Genomic DNA, 15,179 nt, shown 5'->3' on the forward strand with positions numbered 1-15,179 from the left:
TCATCGAGGCTTTTGGAACGCTCGGAGCTCTATGGCCAATGTGCTTTGAACCAAAGTACAGCCTTTTTTTGAACGAGTCGTTCGACATAGAAGCTGTTTTCACAACATTTTATCGTCTCTTGCTGCTAAGCGTCAGTTCATGCTGCCTTACAATCTGCATGGCACAGACATACTCAGACTTGCCCTCAAGTGTCTCAAATGTGTCTGCAGTGCCCGTGGATATCCTCAAGGAGAACATTCAGGAAGCAGCACTAAGAAGGTTTCCTGGAGAGACATGTGTCCAGGTGGCCAATACAGTGACCTGCTATGGCACCAGTTACTCAAGCCATATAAATATAGTCATATTTAAGCCATAATATTGCACTCTGTGGTCACATCATGTGCTTTGAAAATAATTATATTTTAATTCTTTACCAGAGGCGGTCTTTGCATAGAGGCGTGGCTAGGCAACTGCCTTGGGCCCCTCCCACTGCAGCCCACTGTAGGGGCCCCCTGACTAGCTAACTTATTTCTCGCATATTAATATTGATGGGCCCCCTAGCTAATTTCGCCTTGAGCCCCCAAATTGCTAAGTCCGCCACTGTTCTTTACTCACACTAAAATTCATCTGTTGAAACACTGCAAAAACAAGTATTTGCATAACCAAGTATGTTTCTTACTATACATACTATACTGGTCACTGCACTTAGGTCTTTAGCACAAACAATGTTTAAATACATTTTAACTTACTTCAGTGTCATAAGATATAATTTGATTCTTTGCCAGTCTAAATTCAACATAATCTTGTTTTTTTTCTGACTGCCAGACTTCGAGTCCTACTGAAAGAAGAAATAAACAAACTTTCCTTACCTTCAGGAGTTCCTCACTGTGGAGGAATTGAAAAATATTGTACAAAAGACATCTGCAGTTGAACAAGATTTTAGCACACAGTTCCAGGATCAAGAATTTGATGATTAGTTTTGTACTCTCCTTGAAACTAGCCAAATTAAGAATACAGACACCATAAAAGTGCTTCTTACTGAACCAGCAATCTCATTAACACTTGAGGATCCGTTGACTGCTAAAGGACACCAATACAGCTTTAGTAGCAGTTGTGCAGAGTTATAGGAAGTGGTTGATTCATGTACCACCACATCCACTGATGGAACCATCTTCCTTCAAGACATGGCCAGCTCAGTTTGAAATACAGTATGTACCTTTTCCCTTGACACTGAGCTCATTCTACAAGCTGCAAATGAAGCATACAGAAAGGATGGAACCCTACTCAGCAGTCCTGCAGTAAAATCCCTTTAATTAAGTTTATTTTATTTTATTTGTATGTCAGCAGTTTTTCATGCCCTTGGATTTCTGCACTTCTGTATGCTGTATATGTTTGCTCTTTCATCTAGCCTCTCTACCCCACCTCTGGAGTGCTTGGTGGGGCAGGGGTGTGTTCTCGGGAGGGTTAGAGAGGGGTGTTGGGAGTATATTCAAGAGGGAAAGGGTGGGTTGTTGGGTGTTTCTTTTGAATGGATATGGGTAAGAGGGGAACTGAAGGTTTTTCGATTTATTGTAACCTTTATGTTGTTTCATGCCAACCATGAAATTCATGGTTAATAAATACAGTGAAAAATATGTTGTCCATTTCCAATTACGAATTGAATTTGTTCATTTCCATACTCTACCACGCAGTGGCGCCATTTAGGCATGCTAAAAGAAGACATGGCCACAGTCCATTTTACATTCTACAATAATGAACATCAATAACTTTTTTCCTTTAGATTTATTTTGCTTCTTTTTCTCTTGAGTATTAGAATTCTATATTCTAAAATATATAAATAAATTAATAAATGAATCAGTGATTATGTATGAGTTTTCATTTGTTTTAATTGTTAAAATTGTTTCCTTTTCTCTCTCAGCCTGCCACACACACATGCCTACATACATCAGTGACTAACTGATGCATGACAAACTGATATTTGGCTTCTTTTTTCTCACACACACACACACACACACACACACACACACACACACACACACACACACACACACACACACACACAGGTCTGATGTATTCATTTCAGTCATAGTTTGTATATTCACACATGCCTAAATGTACGGGTTAACTGAACACTGCTCCACACACAAACACACACTCCATGCTCTCTCTCTCTCTCTCTCTCTCTCTTATACACCCTGCCACACACACATGCCTACATATATGATTCACCTACACACTGCCCTGCCCATACATACCCATACCTCAGTGACTAGTCATAATTTAACCAGTACAGAGTGACCCAGATACACACAGACAGATGCACGTATGCATTCAGATGTTGACATATATTGTACGTCTGTGACTGAAGTGAATAAGTTCTCTTTCTCTCTTTGTCTCTCTCTTTTAAACATAGACACACGTACACGTGCCTGTAAAGTTCTTGGAAACTCTGCCCTACCATACCCACCCATACCTTAGTAACTAATCATCATCTCTCTCCATATCCTTATGCATGTTGTACCAGACCTTCTACAAACTCTCGGTGGACGTCGCTGTGAACGTATAGGTACTCTGAAACTGCAGGCATCTTGTTCATGCTTTCGCTTTGCATTCCTTCGTGTCAGATGTGTGAGTGGGAGTCCATGCAGGGACTTGGACCCCATAATCACTGCATGTGGTTATATTTTTTCTTTCTCCTTTACTTACAACTATTTTACACCTTTTCTTCTTGCGTTTTAGATAATATAAATGCTAAATATTCTAAAATATAAAAAATCATCAATGAATCAGTGAATGTGCGTGTTTTCATCTGTTTAAATTGTTTTAAATTGTGCGTGTTTTCATCTCTTTCTCTCTTACCTGTGTTCCGCATCCTCATATTTACTCCATGAAACACAATTTCAACCTTTAAATAAACATCACTTTTCAGCAGGAGTGCATGTTTTACAGTTCTGCTCATAAGTAATTTAGCTCCAACACAGTTGTATAGACATTACAGCGGAATACGAGTACATTTGAAATGGACACGCGCTTTCTGCTTGTTTGTCCTCTTATGGCTACAGCTTCAGTACTGATGATTTCCCAAACGTATCTTATATAGAAGCAGTTTCCATTGAAAAAAGTAAGTAAGCAGTAAATTCTGAGTGTATGTGGGAACTTTGGAGAAATGACCAAGGTGTCATTTACCCTCATGAAACAGACTGACAGAACGCAAAGAGTGCAAATGACGAGGCAAAGGATGTCTGTTTTTAAGAATCTCCTCCATTGGTGCTAAATACTACACACTCCATTCACACCTCTGAGTAGTACTATATTGAAAACATACTGTACAGAGAGTTATCAAATCTGACAATCACACCCCCCACCTGCAGTGGGTGGAAATGTGTAATGTGGAAATGTGCCAGAATGAAGTTCTCGGGGAGTGTCCTTCTGTCAGTTATTGTCCATTTGCGATATCGGAGGCGTTAGGGCAGTCAGAGGATAATTTCGAAGATCAGCCTGATAACTGGTGAAGGAAAGGAAACAGGTTACAGGGCTAACATTCCAGGAAAAAGGATCGGTGATATACCAGTGTTATCTCTTTATGTCTGTGAAAGTAAAACATGTATCAAAAATGTAACATAATTTAATTGTCATTGTGGAAGGAGGTAATGAATACCGGTAATTGTTAAAAGAACTACCATTTATGCAATACGCTTTTAGACCTTTGTTCTGCTGTGTTCTTTTAATGAGTATTAGGTTTGTCTCATTCAGCAAATAATTGGAACCACCAACCCCCCCCCACCACACACATGCACACACACACACACACACACACACACACACACACACACACACACAGAGAGAGAGAGAGAGAGAGAGAGATCAGTGCAATTCAATGACAAGGTCAATTCTTCTTCCTCATTGCACTCAAAAACAGATTAATCACTAATGATTAATGAGAGTCACTCAGTTGTGAGCCTTCGTTTCCAAGATCAGAGCAGACCTGTTCACCTGTTCACTGGATTATTGGATTATACCTTGAAGAGACAGTCCCAGCATGGATTAAGCCTGGTCTTGGACTAAATTGTAGTGCCAATGGTGAATCACCATTGGAAATGCACTTTAATCTAGTTTAATTGCAAAATCATGAAGAATAAGTAATTGTTTAATTGAAGTTGATAGACAGTTATAGCTTTGACTGTAGAAAGCATCCCCAGTTGGAAATGTGATTTTCGAACTACATTGGCTTGTCAATTATATATGCAAATTCACAGATATGGCTCTGGAAGTTGGCTCTTGAGATAACAAATATGGAGTCAGCACAGGATCATATATCCCATGGTATTTTGTTGTGTTTTATCTATGCCTGTAACTAATGTCCTATCAGGCCTGATAATCAGCTCCTTATCAATAATAACTCATTCTTCAGGTAAACCTGCTTATGCTTGCATTATTATATTTATTAAAATATAAGTTAAATAGAGTATAAAAATAAATATATATGTTTTATGATATATATATATGTATAACATGACATTTACTAAAGTTACTCACTTTTCCATAAACATTATATAATAACTGATATCGTAAAAGCCTTCTACAGACATACTCTGCCAAGCTTTTATATTGCCTTTACCTTCACCTTCTCTCTGGGAACTTGCTGGTGTGATCCAACACACAAGTGGGATCTCACAGTCATGTGCACCCCCCCGACATTTGAATCTGATAGACGTGATGGTCAGGTTAAGATTGCTGGTTTCAAAGAGCCTGTGGTTTCTGAGACCCAGTAATTCCCACTCGTTCAGACCTTCGTACGGAGCCTCTTCACATAGTACAATCTAACTGAATCGGGGAAACGTGTCCAGAATGCTTGCCTGAAAACACAAATCTTGTTCATTCTCAGAAATCGCACCACTTTCCTAAATGTAACAGAATCTGTCAAAAGGGACATGTGAACGTCTCGAACACGTGAGCAGAGCCAGGAGGGGCCCCGCAATATGGACTGTGGTCGAGAGACCTGAGACAGCGCACACACACAGATACACTTCACTGCCACACCTTGCAATCTCAACATTCAGGCAAGAGATACCAACTTCACCAGACACAGCAAAACATGCGGATGATTTCATTGGTACTTCTGGTTCAATTAGCGGATTACTGAAACGTCACTTCAGTGAAACAATAGTTCAAGCTGAAGTCTTTTACAGTAGAAGTAGAAGTAATCTAGAACAAAGAACAGTTCAAGCAAGGTAAGTTCTGGAGATTTCAGTGAACGTTTGCATTAGTTTTTAACGTTACAGCTGTATTTAAACTTTTTGCATTCGTTTTTTTTTTTTTAGTGCATTAGTGTTCATCACTGTAAGCGTTGATTCAACACTGAAAACTCAGCTTTGCATTGAGCTGGTTTAGAGCTGTATGTCTCATGATTATGTTCATATATACATGTTGCTGACTATACATATGACCTATCTCACCTCTGGTGATCATTTTATCAAACATGCAGAATGAGACATTTTAACTAAATTAGCTGGTTTTGAGCATTTGGTTTGGATGAACAGTAGAACAACATGACAAAGTCTTCCAATATTATAAGGGAATTATGTTATTTAAAGTTATACATTAAAACAAACTTAATTTATATTAAAGAGACATTTAAACAGCATCTAGATTCAGTAATAGTAGGTGATTCATAAAAAATATATAGTGTGAAATGTCAATCATTAAGCCATTAAATATTTATCAGGGTTTGGTATTTGTATAAGGTGTGAATGGAGGGATGAATTATCACAACTTGACACCAATTGAATTATCATTCTGGCTTGATTTGATTCATCTGTTGTAATAATCAGAGGTGGACATTCCAGGTTCAGAACTCCTTCCCAGGATTTTACTCAAGCTTGATGGATTTTCTAATTAGTGCAAGCCAGGAAAAAATAGTGGAATCAACACAATCCAAGAAGCCTGAGCAAAATCCTGGAGAGGACTTTTACTTTCTGAACCAGGAATGCCCACCTCTGGTAAAAAAACATACTTTAAAACAGTGATACAGAGTGGAAGAGAAAGATACAAAGAAAGGCAGAGAGTCACAAAGACAGAAGAGGGGAGGGCACAACTCTATATTCATTTTTTCCTTTGCGTCTGGGTCTTTCTGGCCATCCCAGGATGTCCTGTGACAAGGTGCTGACCTTCATAAAGAGCTTGTCCCGGCGGAAGCCCCTGGAGCCGGACGGGGAGCAGTCCCACTTCAAGCGGTGTCTGACCACCCTGGACCTTGTGGCCCTAGGGGTGGGCAGCACTCTGGGGGCTGGCGTCTATGTACTGTCTGGCGAGGTGGCCCGAACTGTGGCCGGCCCGAGCATCATCATCTGCTTCTTCATTGCGGCCGTGGCGTCTGTCTTTGCGGGGCTGTGCTATGCCGAGTTTGGTGCACGTGTCCCCAAGACAGGGTCAGCATACCTCTACAGCTACGTCACCGTGGGAGAAGTGTGGGCCTTCATCACAGGATGGAACCTTCTGCTGTCTTATGTCTTAGGTAAATAATAATTTAGTAATGGCAATATGTATCTCTTCAGGCTGGATTAAGTATAGTGTTGGAATATCATTTTGGATCTCCTACTGAAAACAACCTTTCTTTTCATTTCAAAATGAGATAAAATTCATACAACTTCATACAACAGCCAATGATGTTGCACCATCACAGTTCCAGGTCTGTTCCCCAGTAGCAAAAGTGTAATTGGGTCAGGCAATTCATTTCAGAATTAATCTCATCCTTTGTTCATAAGACCAACTGTCATTGTGAGCTTGTCCCATTGACCTAGAGAGATGCCTACACAAACAGACCCACACCCTTCGCCCCTCCCTCACTCACAGTCACCTACATTATCACACACCCACTTATACATGTTCCTTATTTCTTATTTCTTTTATGTTCTTCCAAATTTAAAACAACAGGTTCTAACTACCCGTGCTGCACATTCCTCTTGAGAACGTGACTGCCACAGCTCTGCTGGATGGACTGTTTATGGAGGGAGAAATGTTGTAAAACTTGTAGGACCTGATCTGAGAACTTGTGGAAGAAAATCTGGACATGTATTTTTAATGTGAAAACTTGTAAACTAAAATCTGCACTTGTAGTTTAGATGTGAGAACTTGTAGAATAAAATATGTACTTGTATTTTTCATGTGAGAACTTGCAAAATAAAATTTGAACTCGCATTTTTTGACATGAGAACTTAGAATAAATAATCTGAGCGTGAATATAAAAATGAAAATGTACACAAATTAATTTTTGGCTATACAACCACATAATTGAGCTTAACCTCTCAAGTTTACAGGAGAGCTTCAAATCTGTGCACCTCCACTTTTGCAACAATATCTTGGTACACTTATTCTACAAGTGCAACACTAATTTGAGTATTCTACAAGTGCTTTTGAAAAAATTATAGCACTGGTTTGATAGCATTGGCTTGCCAGGGACACTAAGATAATGTCCTAACAACATCAAGTGACTTTCTCCATCATATTGTAATATTGATTACTTAAGACCATTTGCCATGTTTGCAGTATTAGCAAACCAGTGCACCTAAAACCAGTGCAATCACTGGTATCATTTTTTATAAGCAGTTATGAGTGTACCAAGATATTGTTGCAAAAATGGAGGCATGGAGATTTGAAGTTGTGCTGTCAACTTGAGAGGGTGAGCTTGAATATGTGGTTGTATAGCCAAAAATGAATTGGTGTACATTTTTTGCAAGTGAATTTTTAATATTCACGTTCAAATTTTTATTCTACAAGTTCTCACATCAAAACTACAAGTACAGATTTTAGTTTACATGTTCTCATATTTAAAAAAGTACAAGTCCGGTTTTTGCTTCAGAAGTTCTCAGATCAGATCCTTAAAGTTATGAAGTTTTGCAACATTTTTACCTTCATACACCAGCATTATACTGTATACACCATTGACTGAGATGTAACATCACAATTTACATCAGGTCTTTTGACATTTTATTACCCAATAAGTTAATTAAGGTAGTGAGTATTTGCATTAGCTGTATTATCAGTTGATTTTTTGCTTAGCTAAATGAGTCAGTGGCCAAAGCTCAGACTTAGGTGTTGTTTCATAAGGCGGCAGGGCTGAATTATGGCACCACGCACATAAACCTCAACGTCATAGCATCAACATGCAACATGTGCCTCGTCACAGCTGATCTGTGTGCAATTAGTTTGAATGATTTTACGACATACTATAATCTGTCTCTCACAGGTACCTCCAGTGTCGCCAGGGCATGGAGTGGAACCTTTGATGACCTGATCGGGAATGTCATTGCTAATTATTTGAGTGAACATGCACGCATGAATTTGCCTGGACTTGCTGCTTACCCAGACTTCTTTGCAGCTGCCCTTATTATGCTCTTAGCAGGCGAGTTCTATCAGATAGCAAATGTTGAGTAACCAATACTGTATATACATGGTATATTATATATGGTATATTCACAAGGGTTTTTTGTGTCTAAGCTGTAGAATCTGATATTTATTATTAAAATATTTCTGGTTAAATGTACACATGTGACATGCTTGTGGACATATTTTTATTAGATATTATTTAAAGTATGGTGACATTTGTTATTTCTGTGGTTCTCAGGTATCCTTGCTTTTGGAGTGAAGGAATCAGCAATAGTGAACAAGATATTCACTGCTGTAAATGTAGTTGTGCTGCTGTTTGTCATTATTGCTGGATTCATTAAGGGTGACATTGGAAACTGGCAACTAACCGAGGAGGACATCATCAACTCTTCATTATCTGTGTAAGTTGCTGTTTCATCTCAAGTATATGTAAAGGGAAGTAAGGCCTACCACCTCAGACAGGTCCTTTGACATTGATGTTACTCATACTTTTGTGCACTAATAGAAATGGCTCAGATACAAACCTTACTAATGTAAATTATGGAAATGGAGGATTCTTCCCTTTCGGGTTCGAGGGAACGTTGACGGGAGCGGCTACTTGCTTCTACGCATTCGTGGGGTTCGACTGTATCGCCACCACAGGTACGTCAGCTCTTCTGACACTGGTCATTTTTGGCTGCTAACTTATCTAAACAAAATATAGTACAACAACACCTTAAATGCTGATCTTTCTTAACTGCTTGTGATAAAAATATGTCTGAAGTGTGTATGTTGTTAAAACTCAGTAAGCACACTTCCGACAATTAGCACACTTCAGACATTTATTCAGACAATTAGCACACTTCAGACAATTATCCAGACAATTCAGACAAATATAAGGCCAATTAGCACCTACTAGGGTCTAAGCCTTTTTTCTAGTAACATTAACATTGCTGAGTAAACTTGTTCATGGACATTTGCTGACTTAACAGCATCCTAAACGTGTCACCGACTAAAGACCAGCGGTAGCATTCAGAGTTGGCCCCGATTTTACAATTACATTTCTGTATGATGCCTGGGGCAAATTCTCTTGGGGGTATCTCTTCCACACCAAGGTGAGGAGGTTAAGAACCCCCAGAAGTCAATCCCCGTGGGAATCATTGCCTCGCTCCTGATCTGCTTCCTGGCTTACTTCGGAGTGTCGGCTGCCCTCACCCTCATGATGCCCTACTACCAGCTGAGCACGCAGAGTCCTCTACCAGTCGCCTTCACCCACGTGGGCTGGGCGCCAGCCAAATATGTCGTCGCCGTGGGCTCCCTGTGTGCCCTGTCCACCAGGTAAAGTGCCCATAATGGCACACCATAAAACACATCCTAATTGCCAAGACAAGGCCAAATGGGGACTGATGTGTTTGGTAATGAGGGCACCATAAAGCCAAATGTGTTGCATGTTGCTGAGTGTTGGATAGCACGGAAGGTACAGTTGAGATGTTCACAGGAAAGCCGTAAAAACAGAATGTCAAACTGCATGGATAAATATGCAATGGAACAAGAGTTAAACATTTACTAATAAGATGTGAAAAGCTGATTTTGTGATAGCAGTGGTTAGAACATTCAAGTTCTCATCAAATTAAGCCATAGCAGAATTTTCAGAAATACAGAAATCGAGACTCATCAGACCAGGCAACATTTTTCCAATCTTCTATTGTCCAATTTTGTTGAGCCTGAGTGAATTGTAGCCTCAGTTTCCAGTTCTTAGCTGACAGCAGTGGCACCCGGTGTGGTCTTCTGCTGCTGTGGCCCATCTGCCTCAAGGTTCGACGTGTTGTGCCTTCAGAGATGCTCTTCTGCATGTCTCGGTTGTAATGACTGGTTATTTGAGTTACTGTTGCCATTCTATCAGCTCGATCCAATCTGGCCATTCTCCTCTGACCTCTGGCATCAACAAGGCATTTACGTCCACAGAACTGCCGCTCACTGGATATTTTCTCTTTTCGGACCATTCTCTGTGAACCCTAGAGATGGCTTGCGTGAAATTCCCAGTAGATCCGCAGTTTCTGAAATACTCAGACGAGTCTGTCTGCCACCAACAACCATGCCACGTCACTTAAATCACCTTTCTTCCCCATTCTGATGCTCAGTTAGAATTGCAGCAGATCGTCTTGGCCATGTCTACATGCCTAAATGCATTGAGTTTCTGCCATGTGATTGGCTGATTTGACATTTGCGTTAATGAGCAGTTGGACACGTGTACCTAATAAAGAGAGCGTATACAGGCAGTGTTTGAGTGATCAGAGAACGATTTCACAACACAGTTTAGTGTTCTCTCTGCTCTAATACATCACTCATGAGCTAATGGTCAAGCAGTTAATGCGTTGAATCAGTTGTGTCAGAGCATGTAACCCACCAAAGCATGTAAAGCACTGAAGATGCACATGGCCTAAGGAGGGAGACTGAGAACCTCTGTAGAATGTCTGTGATCTGTGATCAAATTCATTCTGACTGTTTTATGCTTGTGTCAGTCTACTGGGATCTATGTTCCCCATGCCCCGCGTCCTGTTTGCCATGGCCCGTGATGGACTGCTCTTCAAACCCCTGAGTAAGATGAGCTCCAGGCAGAGTCCTGTAATAGCTACAATCGCTTCAGGAGTAGTGGCAGGTAACACACTGGAAAACACAACCTTCATAACGTCCAGCAAATTGGGTGGGGATGGGATTTCCTGGACAATTCAGTGTTTTAAGATGAAAAACAAGAATGAACATTTAGAGTAAAAGTAACGCAGCTCACAATTAGACAGTCTTGACTAATTAAAGGTCCTATTTAGAAGTTCATATGTGAGAGGTTCCAGCTACTGTCATTAACTGTGCAAATCACTAATCCATAGTTTCTCTACAAATCTATCACTATGAGTAACATATTGTATGGAACATATTGTATTGTTTCCTTAATAAGAATATATGTGTTATGTTTTTCAGCTATCTTGGCCCTGGTGTTTGACTTGAAGGCCCTGGTGGATATGATGTCCATCGGTACCCTGTTTGCCTACACTTTGGTTGCAATCTGTATCCTCATCCTCAGGTACGCCTTTCAATGGAAATACAAGTGACCAAACTGTACAGATACAGTCACAACATTTGACAAATGACCATGGTGTGGCTAGCACATTGCTCTAACCGCTCAGCTACAAAACGACCACTGTAGAGTCTCTGTAGTTTCTCCGCTCAAGGTTTCATTCTAACTTGTTTACTTTGAGCCAATTTTTGTACAGTTTGAATCAAGTTTAAATATTCAAAAAGTAAACATTTTGAGACATTTAGTATCTCACACTGAGTGTAGAATACATTGACAATACCAAATTAAAAAACCCAATTGAGCAGCTGTGTGCTCCTTTGTGTCCATGCAGATATGAAGCAAATTCAGAGGAGCTAAAAGTGAAACAGAAGTGGAGTCTTCTGCACCCACCATCTTCCCCTACTCGTAAAAGCTCTAAAGTTGTGTCATTACTCACCATTTTTATCAGTAAGTCATGTTTTTATTTGCCAATCTCTTATGCCAGAACACTTTTGACATATGAGTACAAAATGTGGCAATTGTCCAGTTCAGACTTGTGACCCAGTCTGTGACCCAGACTGGGAACTGACAGGTTCATGATTCAGACTTGAGCTCCAACGTCTGAGCCATGATTATCACCATGTTTAGGCAATAGAGATAGTGGGGGATTAACCTTTTTGTTTGCATGCTTTTCCATTTTGGATAAGTTAAGTTAGCAATTTTTTTGCCAATTTTTTCTCCTATCTGAATTTGTCCTCTGCATTTAAGCCATACATGCAGTGAGAACACACTCACACACTCTAGTGGACACTAGCGTGGCTGTGAAGGCACACATGCCCAGAGTGGGCATAATGTGTGCATATAATAATGGCCATTTTGGCGATATTGTGCATTGTGACTTTTGCACCATGACCATATGAGAAGATGAGAAGGTGAGAAGGTGACTTCAGTGGTGCTTAGTGCTTTTTACAATCTGCTTCCACCTACACCAGAACCACCATAGGACAGGAGTGACAAGACATCAACGTTGTCTTTGTGTCTGTGTTTTTGTCCAGTTGTGCTGTCGGTGATTGTGAGCGTGATTCTGACTATGGGAATGGAGTCCATTCTTGCACGGGAGTGGTGGACGATTCTTATTCTCACGGTAGCTCTACTCTGCATGGTCATCACTGTCGTCATCATCTGGAGACAGCCACAGAGCAGCACCAAGTCTTCCTTCATGGTGAGAGACTACGTGTTGGCATTTGCTAAACATGGTTGCAGTGGATTCTTTTTATGGATTATCCAAAGTTATTCAGAGATTAATGATCTAGGATCAGATCTGCTCTGTATCGTTTGTCCTATTATCTCTTCTCAAGCTCTGAAGAGAATTTGATAATGGGATTTACATTCTCTGTGGCGTGCATGTTGAGCTTACCATGAAGTGCCTTGCATCTGAAAAACCTGGTTGCGTTTAAAGAATTTGAGTCTAACCAAAGATATAGACGGAGCATCAACTGTAATTATTTCACACTGTTATAATTTATTGACATTTTCTACCTGATCAATAATTTTGATTGCAGGATTTTATCTTAAAACCTGAATCTTTATTTAAAAAAGAATAAATAAAAAAACCATGAGAAAGGGATCGAAAGATTCCCTTTGGGATTATACTGAGTGCATTTCTAATAGTACACTAAAAGTACTGAGGTATTGGGTCATCTTAACAAATTTTATCTGGGAAGGATTAAAGAGTATTCAGGGGAGGTAGGATGTAGACCTGATAATCTGTATGCTAGAAGCTGTATTGTCTTACCTGCAGGTTCCTCTTCTGCCAGTGCTTCCTATACTTAGCACATTCGTCAATATATATCTCATGGTCCAACTGGGAGGAGAAACCTGGATCCGCTATGCAGTATGGATGGCAGTAGGTATGGTGAACTTCTTCAGTTTCTTGAGAATTGAAAGTCTTGACTGCCACATTTTTCACATCCTCTCTAACTCTCGCATCATTCTTATGATGGTAAAGCAGTCTAATATTCCTAATACATAGATTTTTGGTTTTATAACAATTTGGTTCCATTGCTTAAAACCAGCCAATGGGTTTATCAGACATTTATCATTTATATTAAAGCACTGGGTTAAAACAATAAAATGAATAGCCTGTTATGTTATTTTGTTTGTTTAATTGCATTTCCCACTCTGACAAAGCAATCTGCGAGACAATGCTTTTGTTACTGTTTCTTTGTAGTTGCACTTATTTTTTACCATGTTATGTTTGACTGAAGCAAACAGCATCATCAAAACAAAACAACAGCCCTCTGCTATTTTCCACTTTTTGTTCTCTCGTGTTTAGGCATCCTGATCTATTTCTGCTATGGTGTGTGGCACAGTGTCCAGAAGACACGAGACCAGTCCTCTCACCAGGTCCAAATTAAACCTGTCACTGATACAGTGAAGAATGGCAACACAGAGAGTTCCTGCACTCTTCCACAAACCAAATTCTAAAGGATTTGCCTTGTTGCGAGTACAATCATTAGTGATTAATTTGTCTTTGAGTGCAATGAGGAAAAAGAATTGACCTTGTCATTGAATTGCACTGCACTGAGCTGTGTGTGTGTGTGTGTGTGTGTGTGTGTGTGTGTGTGTGTGTGTGTGTGTGTGTGTGTGTGTGTGTGTGTGTGTGTGTGAAAGCCCCCAGTACTCCGATTTTTATTGGAACAATTGCTGCTTTCACTCTTCCACATCTTTCCTTCTTTTCTCCTGGACCTGGAAATTTCTTGAGCTTTTTGTGCACTTAGTTCCTGATGTCACTGGATCTTTTCATGTTCTTTGTTCCTATCACTTCTATCAGCACATCTATTATATGCCTATTATATACAAACAAAAAACAAGATGTATTATTTTAGCAATGTTATCAGCATGTGTGTATTAGGTGCCTGAAGAAACCTGTTAAAAGTCCACAGGATGTGTTTTGTGTTTACAGCCATCTCTTGTCAGTTACTTTATAAGTTTTGTTTGGCTAAGAAAACAAGTCAGAATCCGACAAGAACCATGCAGGTGCTTGTACTGTGCACAAGTTTTAAAAATGAATACAATAAAAAAAACTTCCAGTTAACACTGGAAGTTCTTCTCCAAAATTGAAAGATTAATTACATGGAAGGCAATGAAGTTGGGTGCAGAAATACATACATACATGCACTTTACAAGTGGAACAAACCAGTTCATTTGTTATTTATTGGGGCTTCTGCATGCAAAAGCTCACCGTGAGATAACAGCCAGCAACTTTAAGGCGAAGTATTCTTAATAAACAGTCTGCTTCCTCGCTCGGAAGAGAAGGCAAGACAACTTTGATAATGCTAGAAAATTGCATGGCCTGAAAATTACGGCTGGTCACCGAAGACCTTTGTGTTCATGGGCGGAGCAGGAACGGAGGGCTTGTATTCAACAACTCAACACCCCTAACCGCTAGAGGTGGTGGTACTTCTTCAACATTGATGAATACACATTTAAACCAGATTTCTAACTGTACGGTAAACATATAAAAGGTTCATTTCTTTCTGTATCGTCTAATGTTGTCGTTCTCGAAACGAAATTATTGAACTTTGGTAACATTTTTTTCACAGTAGGCTATAGATTAACAGGTAAATGTTGTCTCTGTGGCTGGGTTTATTATATGTACAAATATAAATGAATAAAATATTTTAAAATAAAACGCATTGGCTGACTAAATCGATTATTGGTTGTCCCCAGACTGAGTGAACTCAGGTAAGGTGCTGAGGTTTTGACGCTGGTCTCTGTTAT

General features: G+C 39.8%; 1 protein-coding gene across 1 annotated transcript; it reads left to right on the forward strand.

The window, feature by feature from the left end:
- The first annotated feature begins 5,035 nt into the window (after positions 1-5,035).
- On the forward strand, positions 5,036-15,156 carry LOC143518759 (cationic amino acid transporter 2). The gene is made up of 12 exons (XM_077011510.1): positions 5,036-5,211; positions 6,124-6,494; positions 8,226-8,381; positions 8,604-8,766; positions 8,871-9,007; positions 9,460-9,682; positions 10,867-11,003; positions 11,321-11,423; positions 11,749-11,864; positions 12,452-12,618; positions 13,198-13,306; positions 13,732-15,156. Exons 2-12 carry the CDS (start codon positions 6,125-6,127, stop codon positions 13,881-13,883), a joined length of 1,833 nt encoding a protein of 610 aa, XP_076867625.1. The 5' UTR covers positions 5,036-5,211; position 6,124; the 3' UTR covers positions 13,884-15,156.
- The last annotated feature ends 23 nt before the right edge of the window (positions 15,157-15,179 follow it).

The sequence above is a fragment of the Brachyhypopomus gauderio genome, chromosome 7, assembly GCF_052324685.1.
Source record: "Brachyhypopomus gauderio isolate BG-103 chromosome 7, BGAUD_0.2, whole genome shotgun sequence".
In the NCBI taxonomy this organism is placed as follows: domain Eukaryota; kingdom Metazoa; phylum Chordata; class Actinopteri; order Gymnotiformes; family Hypopomidae; genus Brachyhypopomus; species Brachyhypopomus gauderio.

What these genes read in the sequence shown, in the direction of transcription:
- LOC143518759 (XM_077011510.1), top strand. Translation starts at nt 6,125, where the DNA reads ATGTCCTGTGACAAGGTGCTGACCTTCATAAAGAGCTTGTCCCGGCGG. An exon ending in TCTGCTGTCTTATGTCTTAG is followed by an intron (nt 6,495 to 8,225) that starts GTAAATAATAAT and finishes TGTCTCTCACAG; the next exon opens with GTACCTCCAGTGTCGCCAGG. An exon ending in ATCTGTATCCTCATCCTCAG is followed by an intron (nt 11,424 to 11,748) that starts GTACGCCTTTCA and finishes GTGTCCATGCAG; the next exon opens with ATATGAAGCAAATTCAGAGG.